Here is a 22,307-nt window from a genome sequence, read left to right as displayed (position 1 = left end):
CAAACTGGGGACATTGTGATGGGTTGCTGGGGCTTCCCCTACTGGCCAACTGGCCAGTGGTGGGCAGGAGACCACAAAATCAGGGGATCCCCTGCTCCCACCTGGGGAGCTTCTCTGTGGCATTAGCAATATCTACCTTGGTCTTGAATTTAATTACTGAGAATATGTCTGGTTAATAGAGTGCTCCCCAGTGTGGTACCTGTGTGCATCATAGCACCAGCAAAATTATTTTCCTGATGCCTATTGGTTTCTTTTTGAAAGCAAATCCAATTCCGTCTTTCCTCCCCCTCATTGCTTCAGAAAAGCCCAGGAATCATTCTCTCTCTCAACCATTTGCATAGGGTCACTTGCCTTTGAACATCCCATGTTTTGTGATTTGCCCAGCTGGCAGGGCCCCCATTCTCAATATCCCAGAAATGTCTATAGGCTCAGAAAGATTGAGGGACCCTCGTCTGAGACAATAGTGCTCACTGCGCTAGTAATTTCTGAGAAGTGACAGAAAATGGGATAACTACATACTTGGCAAGTTTATCTGTTCCTTCATAATCACATGGGGAGGGGTATTAGAAATGAGAAAGCAATATGGATGGTAGAAGAAGCACAGTAAAGCTTAAAATGATGGCATTCTGGTATAAATAAGTTGACTTGGTAGAGGCTTCAAGCTGTTTGACAGACTCAGTGGACACAGGGTGGGGGGCACAACCACAGGAGGCAGAGCCAGAGTCCCAATTGCAGGGAGAAAACAGATAATTAAAAACACTAGGATAAAAAAGTGAGAGACAATAAACCAACACTGTGGTGGGAGCTGCTCTTGGGACAACGTTATTTTAATCTGCACTGCTAATCTCCAGTGGCCTGATTCACAGATTACCTTGCTGCCATAATAGTGGCTTTGATGTAGCTGCTACCATTGTCTCTCTGACAATCTGTGCCAACTGCCATGGTTTCTTTCATGCCACACTTGAGCCCCTGGTAGGATGGGGGAGAGTCTAGCATTGACAGATGCCCACTTATCAAGGGGTTACATGAATGCTGTGGGAAAATTATTTATTGGTAAATGGTAATTTGTATCCCACATAGTTCTTTTGATCCTGTATCCATGTCTTATTTGTGGTGCCAGTTCTCATGTATAACCATACAATTCAAGAAGACACACAATCAGAAATAACGCAGTGGGTTGGATTCAGCAATCTGTGAGTACAAGAACTGGAAGTTGTTCAATTTTGCCGCCAACCTACACACCCAAACCCCTGTAGCTATCAGCTCACATTGATCCTGAAACTCTGAGAATCAATTTTAGGGCAATCCAGGATAGATCCATGAATAACAGCACTAGAGCCTGCCCGATGTATCCGTCCTAGCTACCTGCATCATTTTATGAGGATCTGCTGTGATTGCTCATCATTGTGTATTCCAGGCTGCTTTGTCAATAGAGGTCTTTAATGTTTTGATTAACAGACTATTAAATGTATACTTAAATTTCCCTTTGAAATCTTTTCTTCCCACATCCTCTTTCATCATTGTGTGTGTGTGTGTGTGAGAGAGAGAGAGAGAGAGAGAAAGAGAGAGAGATCTGCAAAAATAGTTCTATCAAATGAAACAGGGAGACTTGCCACTGCTAAACAGGAGCTGTATCTCTGTCCTGGAATACATTATTCTGTTTTTTGTCAGTTGATCTGGCAGAGCAAACACCAATTCTTACCACATGCATTCATAGAAGAAGGATGACACTGGATTTATATTATGCCCTCTACTCAGGGTCTCAGAGTGGCTCACAATCTCCTTTATCTCCCTCCCCCACAACAGAAACCCTGTGAGGTGGGTGGCGCTGAGAGGACTCTCACAGCAGCTGCCCTTTCAAGGACAACCTCTGCCAGAGCTATGGCTAACCCAAAGCCACTCCAGCAGGTGTAAGTGGAGGAGTGGGGAATCAAACCCGGTTCTCCCAGATAAGAGTCGGCACACTTAACCACTACACCAAACTGGCTGTCATAAAACAATTATATCCACTATCCAAGCATACAGAGTTTACATGGCCCAGAGACCAGCCTGAAGGCATTTGACCTGATTCTATGGAGGAGGGGCTATGCCTCACTGACAGAGCAACTGCTTGGCATACAGAAGGTTCCAGGTTCAATCCCCAGTGTCTCCAGTTAAAACGATGAGATAGGAGGTGATGTGAAAGACCTTAGCCTGAGACACTGGAGAGCTGCTTCCAGTCTGACTAGACGATACTGACCTTGATGGTCCAAGGATCTGATTCAGTATAAGGCAGGTTTATGTAAGCTTTGTAAACTTCCTCAACAGGAGATCTAATATATATATGTGTGTGTGTGTGTTAATTAAAAGATGGGAAATGACATTTAGCTTAATGCTTTGATTGCTGTTTTTTCAAGCTAGCCTACCATAATCAGAGAACATGATGCATACCCAAGTCAGAGGGATAAATGCCTGTAGATTGGGGCGATCATATGTTGATATGGGGTGGCACTGGTAAGAAACTGCCTGAAGTGCTACCCTTCCCTTTCTCCTATTTGGAGGCCCTCCAAGACAGGCAGTGCCAGTAAGAAATTTAAGTTACCTTCACCCCTGATGTGGAGATCCCCAAAACTCATGTATCCATTTTAACTCAACATCTTTCTTTTCCTTTCCAGCTTGCATAAATTCAAGATGGGCAGTCAGTGCACCTTTTGTTTGTTTGTTTTACTGCTTGGGAAGAGTTAACTGACAACAATATCCTATGGGGATCTGAGTTAAGGCAACGTATTGGGCTTACAGTTACAGTAAAGATGGATCTGGATTCAGCGGGCACTTCACAAACAATATCTCTTCAGATCTGTTTTTTCTCTTTGGTTTAGATAGATTGCATTTCATTAAAACAAGCTGCTATCAAGCAAGAAAACAAACAAACAAACAAAAACCCTCAAGGGAGCACAGGGGAAAAGTCTGATGTTCCAAGACAAAACTTTATGATCTAAGTAACTGATTTCTTCTGTTTCTACTTTTCCTGCTGTTTATGAGGGCCTTTAACTTCCCATAATCCCCTTTCATTCTCTGGGAATCTTCTACCTGCTCCCCAAGCTGTCGCGTGTCTTTGCAGTACTGATTAATCATCTGCAGTTCCGAGTGGCTGAAAGTGCCAATCAAGTCCTTTGGATGAAACTGTAAGGCCTGGAGGGAGCTGGCCCAGGTCCATGGAGACCACTTGTCAGTCATGAAGGCCACCATATCTGAATCTAATACCCTGAAGTTAATCTTTGTGATTGTCTGCTTGAAGCCATTTTCAGTTGCAACGCAGTGGTAAAGCCCTCGATCAGCATCCTGGACTGAGCGGATCAAGAGTCCTTGTTCAGTTCCTATGATCCTTTCATTAAGCTTGACCTAGAAGCAATGCAAAGCAAAATGGAAGTTCTTTAAGGAGTTATTGGGAAATGTTGTCAGGCAGAGATATGTAAACAAATTCCGGGTCTTCCGCTTTGGACTGCTCCTTGTAGCAGGTAGAAACCTAATCTGCAGGAGGTCTGATGAGCAGTCCAAAAGGGAATCCTCCTCTTCTCCCTGCAAACACTGGAGAGTTTTTGTAAAGAGCCCTGTGCATGCACGCAGCTGCGGCTCTGAGATAGACGGAACTCAATATAAGCAGACTTCTCCCCAAAACAACAACAAAACGTTAACAGAAATAAACCTCCTGAAAATTATCCCTTTGTGTACTAAGTTTTTTTTTTAAGTTTCTGTATGCAAAGGTCTAATTTTGATTTTTTTTTTTGTTTCTATGATACAAAAGCATACAATCATGAAGTTCTATAGTGTGCAAACAAACAAAAACCCAAGCCATTCAAATTACTTATTCTGCTTTTAATTTTTGTGTTAATTTTTGGCATACAAAAGGATAATTTTGAAGGGATTTATTTAATTTGGAGGTTATGTTGCAGAAATAGACAATTATATAAAAAATAACAGAAAGGCCTTCAAATTAAGGCCAAAAGCTTATTGTTGGATTCATAGACAGATTGTTTTGAAATTCTCTTTTTCTCTCTTTATTTCTAGGATATACAAAACAGTGCAGTTTTTTACTCCTGCACTGCAGATAACGAAATCCATTCAAAACTAGCCTTCTGCATGTCAACAAAACTAAATTTTAATTTTTGGCAAAGAGCTAGTTCTACATGAGTTATTTTTTATGTGGTACATTTATGCTTGACAGAGAACATCAAAGAACAATAATCCAACAGTATTTAGTCAGGGATATCGCAGAACTTGACTGTATAGGTGCAAACCTCATAGTGAGGGAATCAGGCTGGAAGCATTTCTGAGGACTTTTTAGTGTTCTCTTCTCCATGACAAGGAAACTGAAAATGAACAGATGTTGTTCCCCAAGCCCATCTTTCTTCCTCTCTTACTTGCTTTACTAAACTTCATTCTTGCTTACTACTCACTGTGCCTGAAGAAGGGATATTAAACATTTTAAAAATATCTTCAGGTGTTTAGTTCTGCAAGCCAGCGAACTCTTGGCAATGCACTTATCTCAAGACCTATTAAGGCATTAGCTGTTTGCTTATTCATCTGCTTGCACTTCTTGGCCTGACCTTGATAGCCCAGGCTAGCCTGATCTTATCAGAACTCAGAGCTAAGGAGAGTTGGCCTTGGCTAGTATTTGGAAGAGTGGCCTCCAAGAAATGCCAGGGTTGTGACACAGAGGCTAGCAATGGCAAACCACCTCTGAAATGTCTCTTGTCTTAAAACAACACAAGTCCAGCTCACCACGTAGTGGCTTATAACACTAAAAGAACTATAACTTCTGGCTGCCAGACAATCTTAGGATCTCCTGGCTATACAATACACAATGCCAGATGATGATGATCTTAAATCCTATAAACTGTAATTATTTATGTGCTGGGCAGAAGAAAATTATATTACATCATCTTATTTTAATTTTTTTTTGTATTTGTGTGTGAGTCAGTGCACACATGCATGCCTGGAAGTCATGCCTGACTTCTGGCGACCACAAAGAGAGGGGAAGAAAAACTAAACCCACAAAGCATAAGAACATAAGAGAAGCCATGTTAGATCAGGCCAATGGCCCATCCAGTCCAACACTCCGTGTCACACAGTGGCAAAAAAAATTATATATATATCGTATTTTTCGCACCATAAGGCGCTCCGGAGGATAGGACGCACCTTACTCCTGGGGGGCGATCCGCTGCCTCTTCCTCCGATCCGGCGCTTCCCCCGCGCCTGCCTGCCTGGCTCCATCTTCTTCAGGCAAGCGCTGGGATCGCTCCACGTGGCCCCAGTGCTTCGCAAGCGCCGGCTGCGGAGGGGGCAGCGTGCTTCCTCCTTGCCTGTGTACCTGGCTTCAGTTGTGATATTTAAAGCAAGCGCTGGGATGGGAGGGGGGAGGGAGCGATCCCAGCGCTTGCTTTAAACATCACAACTGAAGGCAGGCACACAGGGAAGGAGGAAGCACGCTGCCCTCTCCACAGCCGGCGCTTGCAAAGCGCTGGGGCCACGTGGAGCGATCCCAGCGCTTGCCTGAAGAAGATGGAGCCAGGCAGGCAGGCGCAGGGGAAGCGCCGGATCGGAGGAAGAGGCAGCAGATCGCCCCCTCACCCCCCGAAAGTACGTACCTTCGGACCATAAGACACACACACTTCCCTCCCACACTTTTTTTTTGGGGGGGGGGGAAAGTGTGTCATATGGTCCGAAAAATACGGTATACACACACACACACACTGTGGCTAATAGCCACTGATGGACCTCTGCTCCATATTTTTATCTAACCCCCTCTTGAAGGTGGCTATGCTTGTAGCCACCACCACCTCCTGTGGCAGTGAGTTCCACATGTTAATCACCCTTTGGGTGAAGAAGTACTTCCTTTTATCCGTTTTAACCTGACTGCTCAGCAGTTTCATCGAATGCCCACGAGTTCTTGTATTGTGAGAAAGGGAGAAAAGTACTTCTTTCTCTACTTTCTCCATCCCACGCATTATCTTGTAAACCTCTATCATGTCACCCCGCAGTTGACGTTTCTCCAAGCTAAAGAGTCCCAAGCGTTTCAACCTTTCTTCATAGAGAAAGTGTTCCAGCCCTTTCATCATTCTAGTTGCCCTTTTCTGGACTTTCTCCAATGCTATAATATCCTTTTTGAGGTGCGGCGACCAGATATTATAGCAAAAACCTCCAAAGGAAGTAAGGGGTCAAAAGTTAAAAAAACATAAATGTCTATAGACAAAAGTACATGTGTTGAATTTTGAGGGAACATACCAGGCTTCTTTTTAACACATAGTTTCCTAAGTATAATCTTATTCCTCAAATAGTCACTCAAAGCACTAGATGTATACCAATCTTCATCCTTTTGGCTACCCCTAGTAGGGCTGGGAGGCAGGGACCTTCAGAGAGGTGGCTTGATACAGCCTGCCTCTCCATCCTGGCCCTGGTATTTCAAGACATCTCCCATCCAAATACTTGCCAGGGTCAGCCCTGCTTAGCTTCTGAGATCTGAAGAAATTGAGTTTGCCTGGGCTTTCCAGGTTAGGACACATCTTACGTTGACACCTAAGAAAATAAAATGTGCAGCCCTAAAACTATGTGACCTTTTAAAGTATTTATTTGGCTTTCAAGAGCCAGCATGAAGTTTAATCTGTAAGGTCTGAGGAACAGCATCTATCCATCAGCTATATCTTTATCAATCCAAAGGATGCTAAAAAAGGAAGAAAAGTCTAACATATTGCTTTCAATTACTCTTGAGGTTTCCAACTCTGCCCTCAAAATAAACACATTTGTTACCAGTAAAGAAATTGCCTTACATTGTAAAATATAATAATTTCCCTAAATGTGGGAAAAACTGGCACCCTTTATACAGTTATTAGAGAGTTGAAATTCAAGAGCTTTGGAGAGCACAGTAATGGAAAACATGATTACACCACAGTCAGGAAAATTCTTGTAGCTGTGTGTATTTTTAGTTCAGACTAATTCCATGCTGCAGAAGCTTTCCATAACATCTTCTCCTCCTGCTCCTCAGATGTATCTTCTCTATAGCACTTCTGAATGCTATGACCCTTGTTCCTCTCTCCGATGAGTAGCACATTTAAAATACAGGAGACATTCCCCACATAGCCATCTTTGTGCTTCATACCACAGGTATTATCTAGCCAAAGTTCACCACTTTTAAGTCTTCACTCTTGGATTGCTGCCTTGATGTGGTAAGAGAGCTTGCGTGGTTCAGTGAGGCTGTGGGCTATGCCATGCAGGGCCACTCAAGATGGACAGTCCATAGCTGAGAACCTAGACAAAAAGTGATCCTCTGGAGAAGGAAATGGCAACCCACTCCAATATCCTTTGCCAAGAAAACCCCACGGACAGTAACAAAAGATTTAGTGCTGGAAGATGAGCCCCTCAGGTCAAAAGGTACCCAATATGCTACTGGGGAAGAACAGAGGACAAGTACAAGTAACCACAGAAAGAGGAAAGCAGCTGGGCCAAAGCCGAAAGGACGCTCAGCTGTGGATGTGTCTGATGGTGAAAGAACAGTCCAATGTTCCAAAGAACAATACTGCATTGGAACATGGAATGTAAGATCTATGAATAAAGGTAAACTGGATGTGCTCAAACAAGAGATGGCAAGACTGAACATTGACATCTTGGGAATCAGTGAACTAAAATGGACAGGAATGGGTGAATTTAACTCAGATGATGGACATCACCTGATGGGCAACACAGAAATCAGATTGATTATATACTCTGCAGTCAAAGATGGAGAAGCTCCTTACAGACAGCAAAAACAAGACCTGGAGCTGACTGCAGATCAGATCATGAACTACTCATTGCAAAATTCAGGCTTAAACTGAAAAAAAACTGGGGAAGCCATTAGACCATTCAGGTTTGATCTTGATCACATCCCTTATGAATATACAGTAGAGGTGAAGAATAGGTTTAAGGAACTAGAGTTGATAGACAGAGTGCCCGAAGAACTATGGATAGAGGTTCATGACATTGTACAGAAGGCAGCAATCAGAACCATCCCAAAGGAAAAGAAATGCAAGAAAGCAAACTGGCTGTCTGATGAGGCTTTACAAATAGCTGAGGAAAGAAGGAAAGCGAAAGGCAAAGATGAAAAGGAAAGATTCACCCAACTGAAAGCAGATTTCCAGAGAACAGCAAGGAGAGATAAGAAGGCCTTCCTGAAGGAACAATGGAAAGCAAAAGAGGAAAATAACAGAATGGGAAGGACAAGAGATCTCGTCAAGAAAATTGGAGAAATCAAGGGAACGTTTCATGCAAAGATGGCCATGATAAAGGACAAAAATGTTAGGGACCTAACAGAAGCAGAAGAGATTAGGAAGAGGTGGCAAGAATACACAGAAGAATTATACAAGAAGGATCTCAATGTCCTTGACAACCATGACAGTAAAATTGCTGACCTTGAGCCAGACATCCTGGAGTGTGAAGTCAAATGGGCCTTAGAAAGCATTACTAACAACAAAGCGAGCGGAGTTGACGGTATCCCAATTGAGCTATTCAAAGTCCTAAAAGACAATGCTGTTAAAGTGATGCACATATTATGCTAGCAAAATGCAAAAGTGGCCACAGAATTGAAAAGGTCAGTTTATATTCCAATCCCAAAGAAGGGTAATGCCAAGGAATGTTCAAACTAAGAACATAAGAGAAGCCGTGTTGGATCAGGCCAAAGGCCCATCCAGTTCAACACTCTGTGTCACACAGTGGCCAAAAAACCCAAGTGCCATCAAGAGGTCCTCCAGTGGGGCAAGAAGCCCTTCCACTGTGCCCCTTCAAAGCACAAGAATACAGAACATCACTGCCCCAGAAAAAGAGTTCTAACAATAAGCTGTTGCTAATAGCCACTGATGGACCTCTGCTCCATATGCTTATCCATTCCCCTCTTAAAGCTGTCTATGCTTGTAGCTGCTATGGCAGTGAATTCCACATGTTAATCACCCTTTGGGTGAAGTACTTCCTTTCATCAGTTTTAACCTGACTGCTCAGCAATTTTATTGAATGCCCACAAGTTCTTGTATTGTGAGAAAGGAAGAAAAGTACTTCTTTCTCTACCTTCTCTATCCCATGCATAATCTTGTAAACCTCTATTATGTCACCCCGCAGTCGACGTTTCTACAAGCTAAAGACCCCCAAGCGTTTTAAGCTTTCTTCATAGGGAAAGTGTTCCAACACTTTAATCATTCTAGCTGCCCTTTTCTGCACTTATTCCAATGCTATAAGCCGCCTCGGTGGGGAGGGCGGGATATAAATAGAATAAAATGAAATGAAATGAATAATATCTTTTTTGAGGTGCAGTGACCAGAATTGTACACAGTACTCCAAATGAGGCAGCACCATTGATTTATACAGGGGCATTATGATACTGGCTGATTTGTTTTCAGTTCCCTTCCTAATAATTCCCAGCATGGTGTTGGCCTTTTTTTTATTGCAATCACACACTGTCTTGACATTTTCAGTGAGTTATCTACCACAACCCCAAGATCTCTCTCTTGGTCAGTTTTTGCAGGTTCACACCCCATGAACTCGTATTTATAGCTAGGATTTATGGCCCCAATGTGCATTACTTTGCACTTGGCAATATTGAACCTCATCTGCCACGTTGATGCCCACTCACCCAGCCTCGACAGATCCGTTTGGAGTGCCTCACAATCCTCTCTGGTTCTCACCACCCTGAACAATTTAGTGTCATCTGCAAACTTAGCCACTTCACTGCTCACTCCCAACTCCAAATCATTAATGAAAAAGTTAAAGAACATGGGACCCAATACTGAGCCCTGCAGCACTCCACTGCTTACCGTCTTTCACTGCGAAAATTGCCCCTTTATACTATTAATTAGCCATTTTTGATCCACAAGAGGACTTGTCCTTTTACTACATTACTCATGAGCTTACTAAGGAGCCCTTGATGAGGAACTTTAACAAAAGCTTTCTGGAAGTCTATTGGGTCCCCCTTGTCCACATATTTGATCATCCACCCAAAGAACTCTAACAGGTTAGTGAGACAAGATGTTCCCTTACAGAACCCATGCTGAGTCTTCCTCAATTACTAGTGTTCATCAATGTGCCTACTAATTCTGTCTTTGATAGAGGTTTCTACCAGCTTTCCCGATATTGAAGTCAGACAGACTGGTCTGTAATTTCCCGTATCTCTTCTGGAACCCTTTCTAAAGATAGGGGTGACATTTGCTTCCTTCCAGTCCTCAGGAACGGAGGAAGATTTAAATGAAAGATTACATATTTTTGTCAGGAGAGCCACAAGTTCAACTTTGAGTTCTTTCAGAACACTTGGATGTATGCCATCTGGGCCTGGTGACTTAGTTTTTAATTTGTCTATCAGTTGTAGGACCTCTTCTCTCATCACCTCAATCTGACTCAGATCCTTCAACACCCCTTCCAAAATTAGCAGTTCTAGAGTGGGCAAACAATTCTTATCATCTACAGTGAAGACTGAGGCAAAAAATGCATTCAGCTTCTCAGCCATTTCCCTATCCTCCTTTTACCCCTTGGTCATCCAAGGGCCCTGGCTGGTTTCCTGCTTCTAATATATTTGAAGAAATTTTTATTGGTTGTCTTTATGTTTTTTGCAATATATTCCTCATAGTCCCTTTTTGCCTGCCTGATCACCGTCTTGCATTTGATTTGCCACAGCCTGTGTTCCCTTTTATTAGCCTCACTTGGACTAGATTTCCATCGCTTAAAGGAATCCTTCTTACCTTTTACAGCTTCCATTACTTTGTTAACCATGCAGGTCTTTTTCTATACCTATTTGTGCCTTTCCTAACTTGTGGTATATATTTTATCTGAGCTTCTAGGATTGTACTGTTAAATAGCCTCCAAGGTTCCCCAAGGGTTTTGACTCTATTTACTTTTCCTTTCAGTTTCCTCTTCACATGCCTCCTCATCTCAGAGAATTTACCCCTTTTTAAAGTTAAAAGTGGTTGTGTTGGTCTTTTGGGGCAACTCCCTATTCATACAAATGGTGAAATCAATAACATGTTGGTCACTGCTCCCAAGCGGTTGCAATCACTTTTACATCTCTCACCAGGTATTGGGCATCAGTTAGGACCAAATCCAGGATCGCCCTCTAATTCTGCTACATTGACTATGCTAAAGCCTTTTGATTGTGTGGATCACAACAAACTGTGGCAAGTCCTTAAAGAGATGGGAGTACCAGCCCACCTCACATGTCTCCTGAGAAACCTGTATAAGGGTCAAGAAGCAACTGTCAGAATGGGATATGGAACAACTGATTGGTTTAGAATAAGAAAGGAGGTCCGACAAGGATGTATATTGTCACCCTGCTTAATTAATTTATATGCAGAGTACATCGTGCGGAATGCTGGTCTGGATGAAACAGAAGCTGGAATTAAGATTGCTGGGAAAAGCATCAACAACCTCAGATATGCTGATGACACCACTCTAATGGCAGAAAGTGAGAAGGACCTAAAGAACCTCTTGTTGAGGGTGAAAGAGGAGATCACAAAAGTAGGCTTGAAACTCAACATGAAAAAAACTAAGATCATGGCATCCGGCCCCATCACACCATAGCAAATAGAAGGGGAAGACATGGAAGTAGTGACAGACTTCACATTTCTGGGATCCAAGATCACTACAGATGGTGGCTGTAGTCATGAAATTAAAAAAAAAAAAAACGTTTGCTCCTTGGGAGGACAGCTATGGCAGCATAATAAAAAGTAGAGACACCACCCTGCCAACAAAAGTCCGTATAGTCAAAGAGATGGTATTCCCAGTAGTAATGTATGGCTGTGAGAGCTGGACCATAAGGAAGGCCGAGTGCAGAAGAATAGATGCTTTTGAGCTGTGGTGCTGGAGAAGAATCTTGAGAGTCCCTTGGACTTCAAGAAGATCAAATCAGTCAGTCCTAAGGGAAATTAACCCTGACTGTTCCCTGGAAGGTCAGATGCTGAAGCTGAAGCTCAAATACTTTGGCCACCAAATTAGAAGATCCTGATGCTGGGAAAGACAGAAGGCAAAAGAAGAAGGGGACAGCAAAAGGTGAGATGGCTGGACAGCGTTACTGATGTAACAAACACGAATTTGAGCAGATTTCAGAGGATAGTGGAAGACAGGAGGGCCTGGTATGACTTTGTCCATGGGGTCACAAAGAGTTGGACTCAACTGTGGGACTGAGCAACAACAACAAATTTTGGTGGAAGAGAGTTAAGCACCTAATTAGCTCCTTCATTGAAATCAATGGGGCATAACTTTTAGCTGGATCTTGCCCAGACTTTATTCATCTTCAGTGCTTAGAATGTGGTATTTGAGTATAAACACATTCAAGATGCAGCAATTTGCATAAAATCAAGAGTCCACCTCATCTGTGAGCTTGGAATCCAAAACAACCTAAATTTAAGGAGCAGAAGTAGCAGTTCCATCACAAGACTCAGGTGTCATTGTTCTAGTGCTGAAGTTCTTTGATGCTTGGAAGTTGATTTGTAAAATCCAGAGGAACCACCACACCAAGATCACAACCTTGCATTTAAAGAGCAGTTCATACATTTACCAAAAGTAAGCTCTGGTATATATGATGGTGAGGCATGAGTGCTCACAGTTTCTCACACATACAAAATGTGTGACATGAGTTGTATATCTACACCTTCATGCAGTCTTTCCACCCTCTTCTAAAGAAGAAGGATTGTACATATTAGATATGCAAATAACTCACATAATTCATTATTTTGTGCAACTTTATACTTCCCTATTACCAGTATAGGAGGCTTATTCTCATATGTGAAGTGGCCAATTACATCAACTAATCTGGAAGAACTGCTACTTCTGGTTCCATAGTCAAATTATTAATGCAGATGAGAATCCCCCTTTCATACAAGACTGTGTTCCACAAGCATGAAAAAATTACGGTACCATCCTCATTGTGAATACATCCTCACGGTTGAAGAGTGCTTATAAAGAGTCCTGCTAGTTTTCAGCTTTTGCTGGGACTTTTGTGCTACATTGTCAGAAAGGCTTGGATATTTTGGAGAGCGTCTCATTGTTTTTAATTTAAGCAACAGTGCTAACCATCACAATTCCACACCAGTGTAGACAACCCCAGGCAGATGCATCAATAAAGTGGCACAGCCGACCATTTTAAGGTTTGAGGTTTATTGGATTTATATCCCGCCCTCCCCGCTGGAGCAGGCTCAGTGTGCCAGGCCTGTGCACTGTCTTGATTTCCTTGGTGGACATACCCTACTCACACAACTGAGGAAAGCCCCTGAGGTGCTGTCAGTACTGATGGAGCTAGCCAGCAGTATAGGAAAAGGTAACAGGCAAGGCTTATGCCCATCATCACCTCCTTGGCCCATGCACCTGGCAGTAAGGCCCAACACAGGCACCCAAAGCACTGGTAGTAGTGCTGGTATTAGACTTGGTCCCAGTGTGTGTAACCAAGCACAACACTCATCTGTCTTTCCCTCCCTCCTTTTGCTTGCTTTCACATCTTCATAGGTGAATGTTGTGCTTTTATTGGGAGGGGTTCTGGGGCTGAAAAGTTGCCTCTTCTCCCATACACTTTGTACTTTCAATACATGTGATTAAGATAACTCACCTCTTTCCTTCTGTCATTGTCTTTTTGTAAGAGCCATTTAATCGTGGACTGTGGAGATTTAGGTGTGCATTCCAGGAACGTGGTGTTGTTCTTGACTCCATACTGAATGACCTCTGCAGCACTGCGGTAAGCTAGGATGTGAAAAAAGTCAAACCGATGTCAAGTCAGCAGATTCAATACCGAGTCGTTGATACAAAGAAACTACTTTATTGATACTGTTACTTGAGGCTAGGCCAGCATTGAAAGACTAAAGAATAACCTGTAAATGCATTGCATATATGGGACACTTCAAAGAGATTCCTAAGGGGGGAGGATTATGCAGGGCGCATTCACACATTGATGTTACCAATTCGTTCTTAGGCTTGCGTGGCCTTGATCGTAGCAGGCTCCTGACTCCCTTCGGAGACCAGGCCTGAAAAGGCACAGATAAGACTTTCACATCTTTCCATTTCAAAGCAAGGACACTCATTACAGGAAGTGAGGGGTAGGGAAGGTACAAGCTAGCAGCAATTGAATATACTTTGGTTCTACCCAGAATGCTCTCTGACTTAGCCAGAGTTACATACAGACTTGACAACTGAATCATGGTTCTTTGAAAGGCATTACAGTATTGCTAGAACTTTTAAGTGTACCAAACCAGATTAATTTCAGGCCAATAACATTCAGAAGAACGTTATGCATGGGCAAAATAATCTATTTTACTGGAAATGTTATTTTGTAAATCACGTCGCTTAGATAGGGCATTGTGAACATGCTGTAGGTTTGCACACTGCTGCCTACTCTCTTGTACATGACTTGGCCCTCACGTCAAAAGTTCAGTTTAATTATGATGTGGTGTGACATCCATGCAGGTGCTAATGCAGACCATAACCATTATTTGCCAACCTACTTCAAAGCTTTGTTTCAGTTTTTGCTTTTCAAAATACCTTGCTTTGTTTTATCATGTTTAGCACCAACTTAGGCTCTTATACTACAACATGCTAAAAACAATGGAATCGACAGCAGGGGTGGCCAACGGTAGCTCTCCAGATGTTTTTTTGCCAATGCATGGCCAATGGCTGGGGTTGATGGGAGCTGTAGGCAAAAAACATCTGGAGAGCTACCAGTGACCACCCCTGGAATAGAGGAAAGATAAAACAGGTGAACTTTCAGGGATGTCTCACACAGTCAAGGGTGGAATTCTAGCAGGAGCTCCTTTGCATAGTAGGCCACACAACCCTGATGTAGCCAATCCTCCAAGTCCTTATGAAAAAGAGCCTTGTAAGCTCTTGGAGGATTGGCTAAATCAGAGGTGTATGGCCTAATATGCAAAGGAGCTCCTGCTAGAATTCCACCCCTGCACATATCTGACTGTATACATGGCATCATGACATCTTCACAAATATTACACAATATCCAACTGACTGTGAACATTTCAAGAAGCAATAAAAATCTATAAAACAAATAGCAATGAAGCAGCAGTCACAAAGGGAAACAATGACTACAACGAGCAGGATGTAATGAAGGATTTGGTGGAATATTATTGCCCTAAAAATGTTCACATGCAAATGTTTGGCATAGCCCTAGAAAACAAATGAGTTTTTATGACTAAATATATTGAAACACAAAAGGAATTTAGCAAGCATAGCTACCTTTATGAATACGGTGCTTGTTGCAATCTAGTAGTGACTGGCTTTCTATTTTTAGAAATCATACTCATTATAGTTAAAATTTTATGGCCTTGCATAATCTTAAATAGTGGGATCAAATATGAAGTGTGCCTCACAATCTGAAATAAAACCCCTATCATGCATGGGCTTAAAAAAAAATGTAATGACTTTTCTGATTATGCATTTGCTTCATTGTTTTTAAGATCATTTAACTTGCTAAGAAACATTTTAAAATATGCCTTTGATTCTGAGAAGTGCTAGCCCCAGGATATTGATGACCAGAATACCAAGCACCTTTTGGTCACATTATAAGAATGACATAATAGTCCTGCTAGGTCAGATCAAAAGTCCATCTAATTCAACATCTTGTTTCCCACAGAGTCCAACATGCTACCCTGGGGAGGACTCAAGCAGGGCATGAAGGTAATTAGCTTTCACACATTATGTTGCCATTTCACACATCAGTAACATTTAGACAAGTTTATGGAAGGCTTTGATTTGGATGGCCCAAGCTAGCCTGATCTCATCAGTTCTTGGAAGTTAAGAAGACTTGTCCCTAGTTACCACTTGGATGGAAGACCATCAAGGAAGTCCTGGGTCATAGTTCAGAGGCAGGCAATGGCAAGCCATTGCTGAAAGACTCTTGCCTTGAAAACCCCATGGGCTTACTGTAAGTCAGCTGTGACTTGATGGCACTTTACACCACAGGGGTGGGGCGATCCTGGATTTGGTCCTAAGTAATGGCCGAGACTTGGTGAGAGATGTAAAAGTGATCACACTGCTTGGGAGCAGTAACCATAATGTTGTTGATTTCACCATTTGTATAAATAGGGAGATGCCCCAAAAGACCAGCATAACCACGTTTAACTTTAAAAGGGGTAAATTCTCTGAGATGAGGAGGCATGTGAAGAGGAAACTGAAAGGAAAGGAAAATACAGTCAAAACCCTTGGGGAAGCTTGGAGGCTATTTAAAACTACAATCCTAGAAGCTCAGATAAAATATATACCACAAGTTGGGAAAGGCACAAACATGTATAAGAAAAGGCTTGCATGGTTAACAAGCAAAGTAATGGAAGCTGTAAAAGGTAAGGAGGACTCCTTTTAGCTGTGGAAAACCAGTCCAATGGAGATTAATAAAAGGGAAAACAGGCTATGGCAAATCAAATGCAAGATTGTGATCAGGCAGGCAAAAAGGGATTATGAGGAGCATATTGCAAAAAACATAAAGACCAACAATAAAAATTTCTTCAAATATATTAGAAGAAGAAAACCAGTCAGGGAGACAGTGGGCCCCTTGGATGACCAAGGGATAAAAGGATTACTGAAGGAGGATAGGGAAATGGCTGAGAAGCTGAATGCATTTTTTGCCTCCGTCTTCACTGTGGGAGATGAGAAGTGTTTGCCCGCTCCAGAACAACTAATTTTAGAAGAGGTGCTGAAAGACCTGAGTCAAATTGAGGTGACAAGAGAGGATGTTTTACAACTGATTGACGAATTAAAAACTAATAAGTCATCAGGTCCGGATGGCATACATCCAAGAGTTCTGAAAGAACTCAAAGTTGAACTTGTGGATCTCCTGACAAAAATATGTAATCTTTCATTGAAATCTGCCTCCGTTCCTGAGGACTGGAAGGTAGCAAATGTCACCCCCATCTTTAAAAAGGGTTCCAGAGGAGATCCAGGAAATTACAGGCCAGTCAGTCTGACTTCAATACTGGGAAAGTTGGTTTAAAGCATTATCAAGTACAGAATGAGTAGGCACATTGATGAACACGAGTTATTGAGGAAGACTCAGCATGGGTTCTGTAAGGGAAGATCTTGCCTCACTAACCTGTTACAGTTCTTTGAGGGGGTGAACAAACATGTGGACAAAGGGGACCCAATAGATGTTGTTTACCTTGACTTCCAGAAAGCTTTTGATAAAATTCCTCATCAAAGGCTCGTTAGTAACCTCGAGTCATGGAGTAAAAGGACAGGTCCTTTTGTGGATCAAAAACTGGCTAATTAATAGGAAGCAGAGAGTGAGTATAAATGGGCAGTCTTCACAGTGGAGGATGGTAAGCAGTGGGGTGTCGCAGGGCTCAGTGCTGGGTCCCATGCTCTTTAACTTGTTCATTAATGATCTGGAGTTGGGAGTAAGCAGTGAAGTGGCCAAGTTTGCAGATGACACTAAATTGTTCAGGATGGTGAGAACCAGAGAGGATTGTGAGGCACTCCAAAGGGATCTGTCGAGGCTGGGTGAGTGGGCGTCAAGTCCTCTTGTGGATCAAAAAATAAAAATTGCAATAAAAAAGGCCAGCGCCATGCTAGGAATGATTAGGAAGGGAATTGAAAACAAATCAGCCAGTATCATAATGCCCCTGTATATATCGATGGTGCGGTCTCATTTGGAATACTGTGTACAATTCTAGTCACCGCACCTCAAAAAGGATATTATAGCATTGGAGAAAGTCCAGAAAAGGGCAACTAGAATGATGAAAGGGCTGGAACACTTTCTCTATGAAGAAAGGTTGAAACGCTTGGGATTCTTTAGCTTGGAGAAACGTCAACTGCGGGGTGACATGATAGAGGTTTACAAGATAATGCGTGGGATGGAGAAAGTAGAGAAAGAAGTACTTTTCTCCCTTTCTCACAATACAAGAACTCGCGGGCATTCGATGAAATTGCTGAGCAGTCAGGTTAAAACGGATAAAAGGAAGTACTTCTTCACCCAAAGGGTGATTAACATGTGGAACTCACTGCCACAGGAGGTGGTGGTGACTACAAGCATAGCCACCTTCAAGAGGGGGTTAGATAAAAATATGGAGCAGAGGTCCATCAGTGGCTATTAGCCACGGTATATATATGTATATATATATGTGTGTATGTGTGTGTGCATATATATGTGTGTATATGTATGTGTGTGCTGTTACAGTGAAGTGTTTGATTGCTGACCTTACTAACTTTTTTTGGAGGAAAAAAGTCTCTCACTGCTGGGCACATTTTGTAGCAGGTCTTCGAGCTTCCTAAGGTTTTGGGGCATACTAGCCTTAACCATGGAAACATTTAAACATGGGAGAGAGGAAGAGGACTGTGCCATACCCTCTTCCAAACAACTGAAGATTAACAATTTCTACCCATGTCAGATTCCTACCTGTAACCAGTTTGCGGTGCTGGAAAATTTCCCCACGGAAATTGTTGCTGATTTAAATGAATCACTTCCTGAGTTGGAAGCTTAAGCTGGGAGCTTTGCTCTGGGTGAGAACCAGCCAGGCCATCTTAAAGGTATTGAGAACGTGGGTGCTGGGGCTGGGCTTTCTGAGATTTTACAAGTGACTGCTAGAACTATTGACCACCTTTGTAAAATGATCCATCTGCTGCACTATAAAATGGACTCTATTAGTAGCATCCTAACAAATATTTCTGATAGGAAGACTGAAGTACTTAAGAATGGAGAGACCAAGGTGCTTACACAGCAATCCCCTCTTCTTCCAAAGGACATGCCTACCAGAGACAAGGAGCTAATAGCTACAACTGGTTCACAACAGCTGGGGTTGAATAATTGTGAGAGGAACTATCAGCTAGTACTATTAGCTACCAAGGTTAATTTGACTCTCTGTAAATATAATGGAAATACCCCCCCCCCCCTTGGAACTCAAAAATGCTGGTAAAAAAGCACTTAATGGCCTTATTGAGCAACCAAGATTTAGAACTGTTGCCCAGAATGCATCAGACACAGAGAGTTATACTATCCTTCAGTAGTCCAAAAATCCCCTCAATCCTTCTTAGAAATAAAGGGCACTTGATGTCCAAAGGGATTTTTCCAACCCATGTTTATATTTATTTATTTATTTTATTTATTACATTTGACTTATATCCCGCCCTCTCCGCAAGCGGACCCAGGGCGGCTCACAGTATCATCTGCACAATTAAACCAATAAAATATATAAAACCATAATTTACATTTTCCAATTTAAAACATATTTTATTTATTTGGGATATTACAATTACAAATTTTAAAACCATTATATAGTGCTGAATCTATACATTATAAGCGGCGTTAAAATTCCAAACAGTGATCACCGGCATTCTGTGTGATGTCTGGTGGCAGCCATCTTTCCATCAAGCATCAAAGGCCTGCTTGAACAACTCGGTCTTACAGGCCCTGCGGAACGCAGACAGATCCCGCAGGGCCCGTATGGCTTCTGGAAGAGCATTCCAAAGCTCTGGTGCTGCCACCGAAAAAGCCCTAGATCTTGTCACGCATAGCCTGGCTTCTTTTGGTCCGGGGACCGAGAGTAGATTTTTTGCCCCTGAACGCAGTGCTCTCTGGGGGATATGCGGAGAAAGGCGGTCCCGTAGATATGCAGGTCCCTGACCATAAAGGGCTTTAAAGGTCAATACCAACACCTTGAAGCGAACTCGGAACACAACAGGTAGCCAGTGCAGCTCTTTTAGCACTGGCTGAATGTGCTCCCATCGTGGCAGCCTCATTAACAGCCGTGCCGCAGCATTCTGCACTAGCTGTAGTCTCCGGGTTTGCGTCAAGGGTAGCCCCATGTAGAGAGCATTACAGTAATCTATTCTTGAGGTGACCGTAGCATGGATTACCATCGCTAAATCATTGTGCTCCAGAAAAGGAGCCAGCTGCCGTGCCCGCCGAAGATGAAAAAAGGCAGATCTAACAGCGGCTGCTACTTGGGCCTCCATTGTAAGGGAGGACTCAAGGAGCACGCCTAAACTCCTGACCTTAGGGACCGGTGTTAATGGCACCCCGACAAGAGTCGGCAGATGGATCTCTCTCCTTGGACCACCCCGACTCAGGTAGAGAACTTCCGTCTTTGTCGGATTCAGTTTCAGTCGACTCAGCCTGAGCCAAGATGCCACGGCTTGTAGAGCCAGGTCTAGATTTTCCGGGGTACAGTCGGACTGGCCGCCCATCAATAGATAAAGCTGGGTGTCATCCGCATATTGATGACAACTCAGTCCATACCTCCTGACAATCTGGGCAAGGGGGCGCATATAGATGTTGAATAGCATCGGGAATAGGACCGCTCCCTGTGGCACCCCACAACTAAGAGAGTGCCTCTGGGATACTTCCTCCCCGATCACCACCCTTTGTCCCCGATCTTGGAGAAAAGAGGTCAGCCACTGTGAGGCAGATCCCTGAATCCCCGCATCGGCAAGGCGGCTAGTCAGTAGCTGATGGTCAACCGTATCAAACGCGGCTGACAGATCTAATAACAGCAATACCGCTGAGCCGCCCTGATCCAGATGTCGCATGAGGTCATCTATGAGGGCGACCAGAACCGTCTCCGTCCCGTGACCTGGCCGAAAGCCGGACTGGAATGGATCCAGTGCGGAAGTGTCCTCCAGGAACCCCTGTAGCTGAATGGCCACCGCCCGCTCTATAACCTTACCCAAAAAGGGAAGGTTCGACACCGGCCGATAGTTCGCCAATACGGCCGGGTCCGCTGATGGTTTTATTAAGAGAGGGCAGACCACTGCCTCTTTAAGAGGCGTGGGAAAGATCCCTTCTACTAGGGACCTGTTGACAATACCTTGTAGTGGTTCACGCAGCCACGTCTGGCTCGCTTTTATAAGCCAAGACGGGCACGGGTCCAACCTACAAGTCGTAGGGCGCACAGCTACAAGGATCCTGTCGACCTCCTCCAGGCTGAGTGGAGTGAAAGAATCCAAAATTGGACCAAAAGACGCGCTTGGTGCCTCAAGTTCTTCTACTGTATCAATTATAGCGGGTAAGTCGTGTCGGAGCGATGAGACCTTATCTGCGAAAAAACTCGCAAAAGCCTCACAGCCTATTTCCAATTCTCTAATATTTTGTTTGCCCTGCGGCAAATTTGTTATATGAACACTACTTTGGTCCCTCTCTGCCCGGAAGTGAGATATGAAGAAGAAAGTCACCGGCTTAGATCACATATGAGGCCTAAGAAGCATGCAAGGGCAGCAATGAGTGCAGTCAACCAGAAAAGCTCTGCTGTTCGCCAAGTCTCTGCAAACAATAAATCTGCACCTTAGTTATCACATCTGCTATCAGATGTGGCTCCAATGGAAGAGGGAATCCAAGATGCATTTGTGGAATTCCCTGAGAGGGAACAGCAATGAGTCATAGATTAGAGCTATTGAAGACCCAGCTGCTCAAGTGCAGATCAGAGCAGAATTGACATTCTAGTTTTGCAGATGCTACACTGTATGAGAGCATGGAGGCAGACTGCTCTATCCCCACTGTAGTCCTTTATAATCCGGAGTCAGGTGGAGGACTGCTTAAGAGGTTGGTAATGCAAGCAAGCTGGCATCAGAATTGTGATTCAGCCCTGCAGGACAGTTCTCAGATTGGAGTGAATGACATTTGTACATTGACTACTGAGCCCTGCTCAACTCTGATTTTGCTGGTTCCTCGTACGGAAGGACAAGTTAAATTCCCATGTCGTGTTTTTGGAACCTATCCATCCTCCCACGATACTGATCATACTCCACCATCTTCAACAGAGCCCCAAATCATTTCCAACTCTGATGATTTATTACATCCACCCTCAGAGGCTCCTCTCCCAATCCAAAAACTCCACCCAAAATGGCAGTGTATTCCTTGACCACGGGAAAGTTTTGGATAAGATTTCGAAGTCCAATTGACTATCCAAAGGTGACTAAGAACCAGTCCTAAAGATCTTATCCTGGAATATTGCAGGTTGGAAGAAAAACTTTACAGTACAGACTTTCGGACTTTTCTCAAACCAGTTGATATTATATTATGCCAGGAAACTTGGGCTCAGAGTGAAATACAGTTTGAAGGTTATAAATCCTATTCCATGCCAGCAGTTAAGCTTAAGCAAATGGGCCGCTATAGAGCAGGCCTATGCTGCTTAATCTCTTACCAGATTAAAGCAGAAGCTATTTCTCTGACTCCCTGCTCTTCCCTGGCCCAGGTGCTTCTGCTTAAACTGTCGGCCCTAACGTTAATAGTGGTTAATGTATATCTACCCCCTTGTCTAAATAGAAGGGACCTTTTAGCGCAATGGAACCGTTTCAGCATGTATATTGAGAACCTTGAGCAGGAATACCTGGGCGATTTTAAT

The 22,307-nt window shown here is 43.2% G+C and overlaps 1 protein-coding gene across 1 annotated transcript in view; it reads right to left on the bottom strand.

Annotated features, from left to right (window-relative positions):
* Window positions 1-2,955: 2,955 nt before the first annotated feature.
* SEMA3C (semaphorin 3C) overlaps window positions 2,956-22,307 on the bottom strand; it is a 381,732-nt gene continuing 362,380 nt past the window's right edge. Inside the window, exons 17-18 of the mRNA XM_060244661.1 lie at window positions 13,586-13,716; window positions 2,956-3,381 (exon numbers count right to left, since the gene is read on the bottom strand). Of these exons, the coding sequence (XP_060100644.1) occupies window positions 2,968-3,381; window positions 13,586-13,716 (545 nt within the window). The 3' untranslated portion in view covers window positions 2,956-2,967. The remainder of the gene's footprint in view (window positions 3,382-13,585; window positions 13,717-22,307) is intronic.

The sequence above is a fragment of the Heteronotia binoei genome, chromosome 8 (assembly GCF_032191835.1).
Source record: "Heteronotia binoei isolate CCM8104 ecotype False Entrance Well chromosome 8, APGP_CSIRO_Hbin_v1, whole genome shotgun sequence".
Lineage (NCBI taxonomy): Eukaryota > Metazoa > Chordata > Lepidosauria > Squamata > Gekkonidae > Heteronotia > Heteronotia binoei.
Note: the sequence above shows the minus strand (reverse complement) of the source record. Positions and strands in the feature narration are given on the sequence as shown.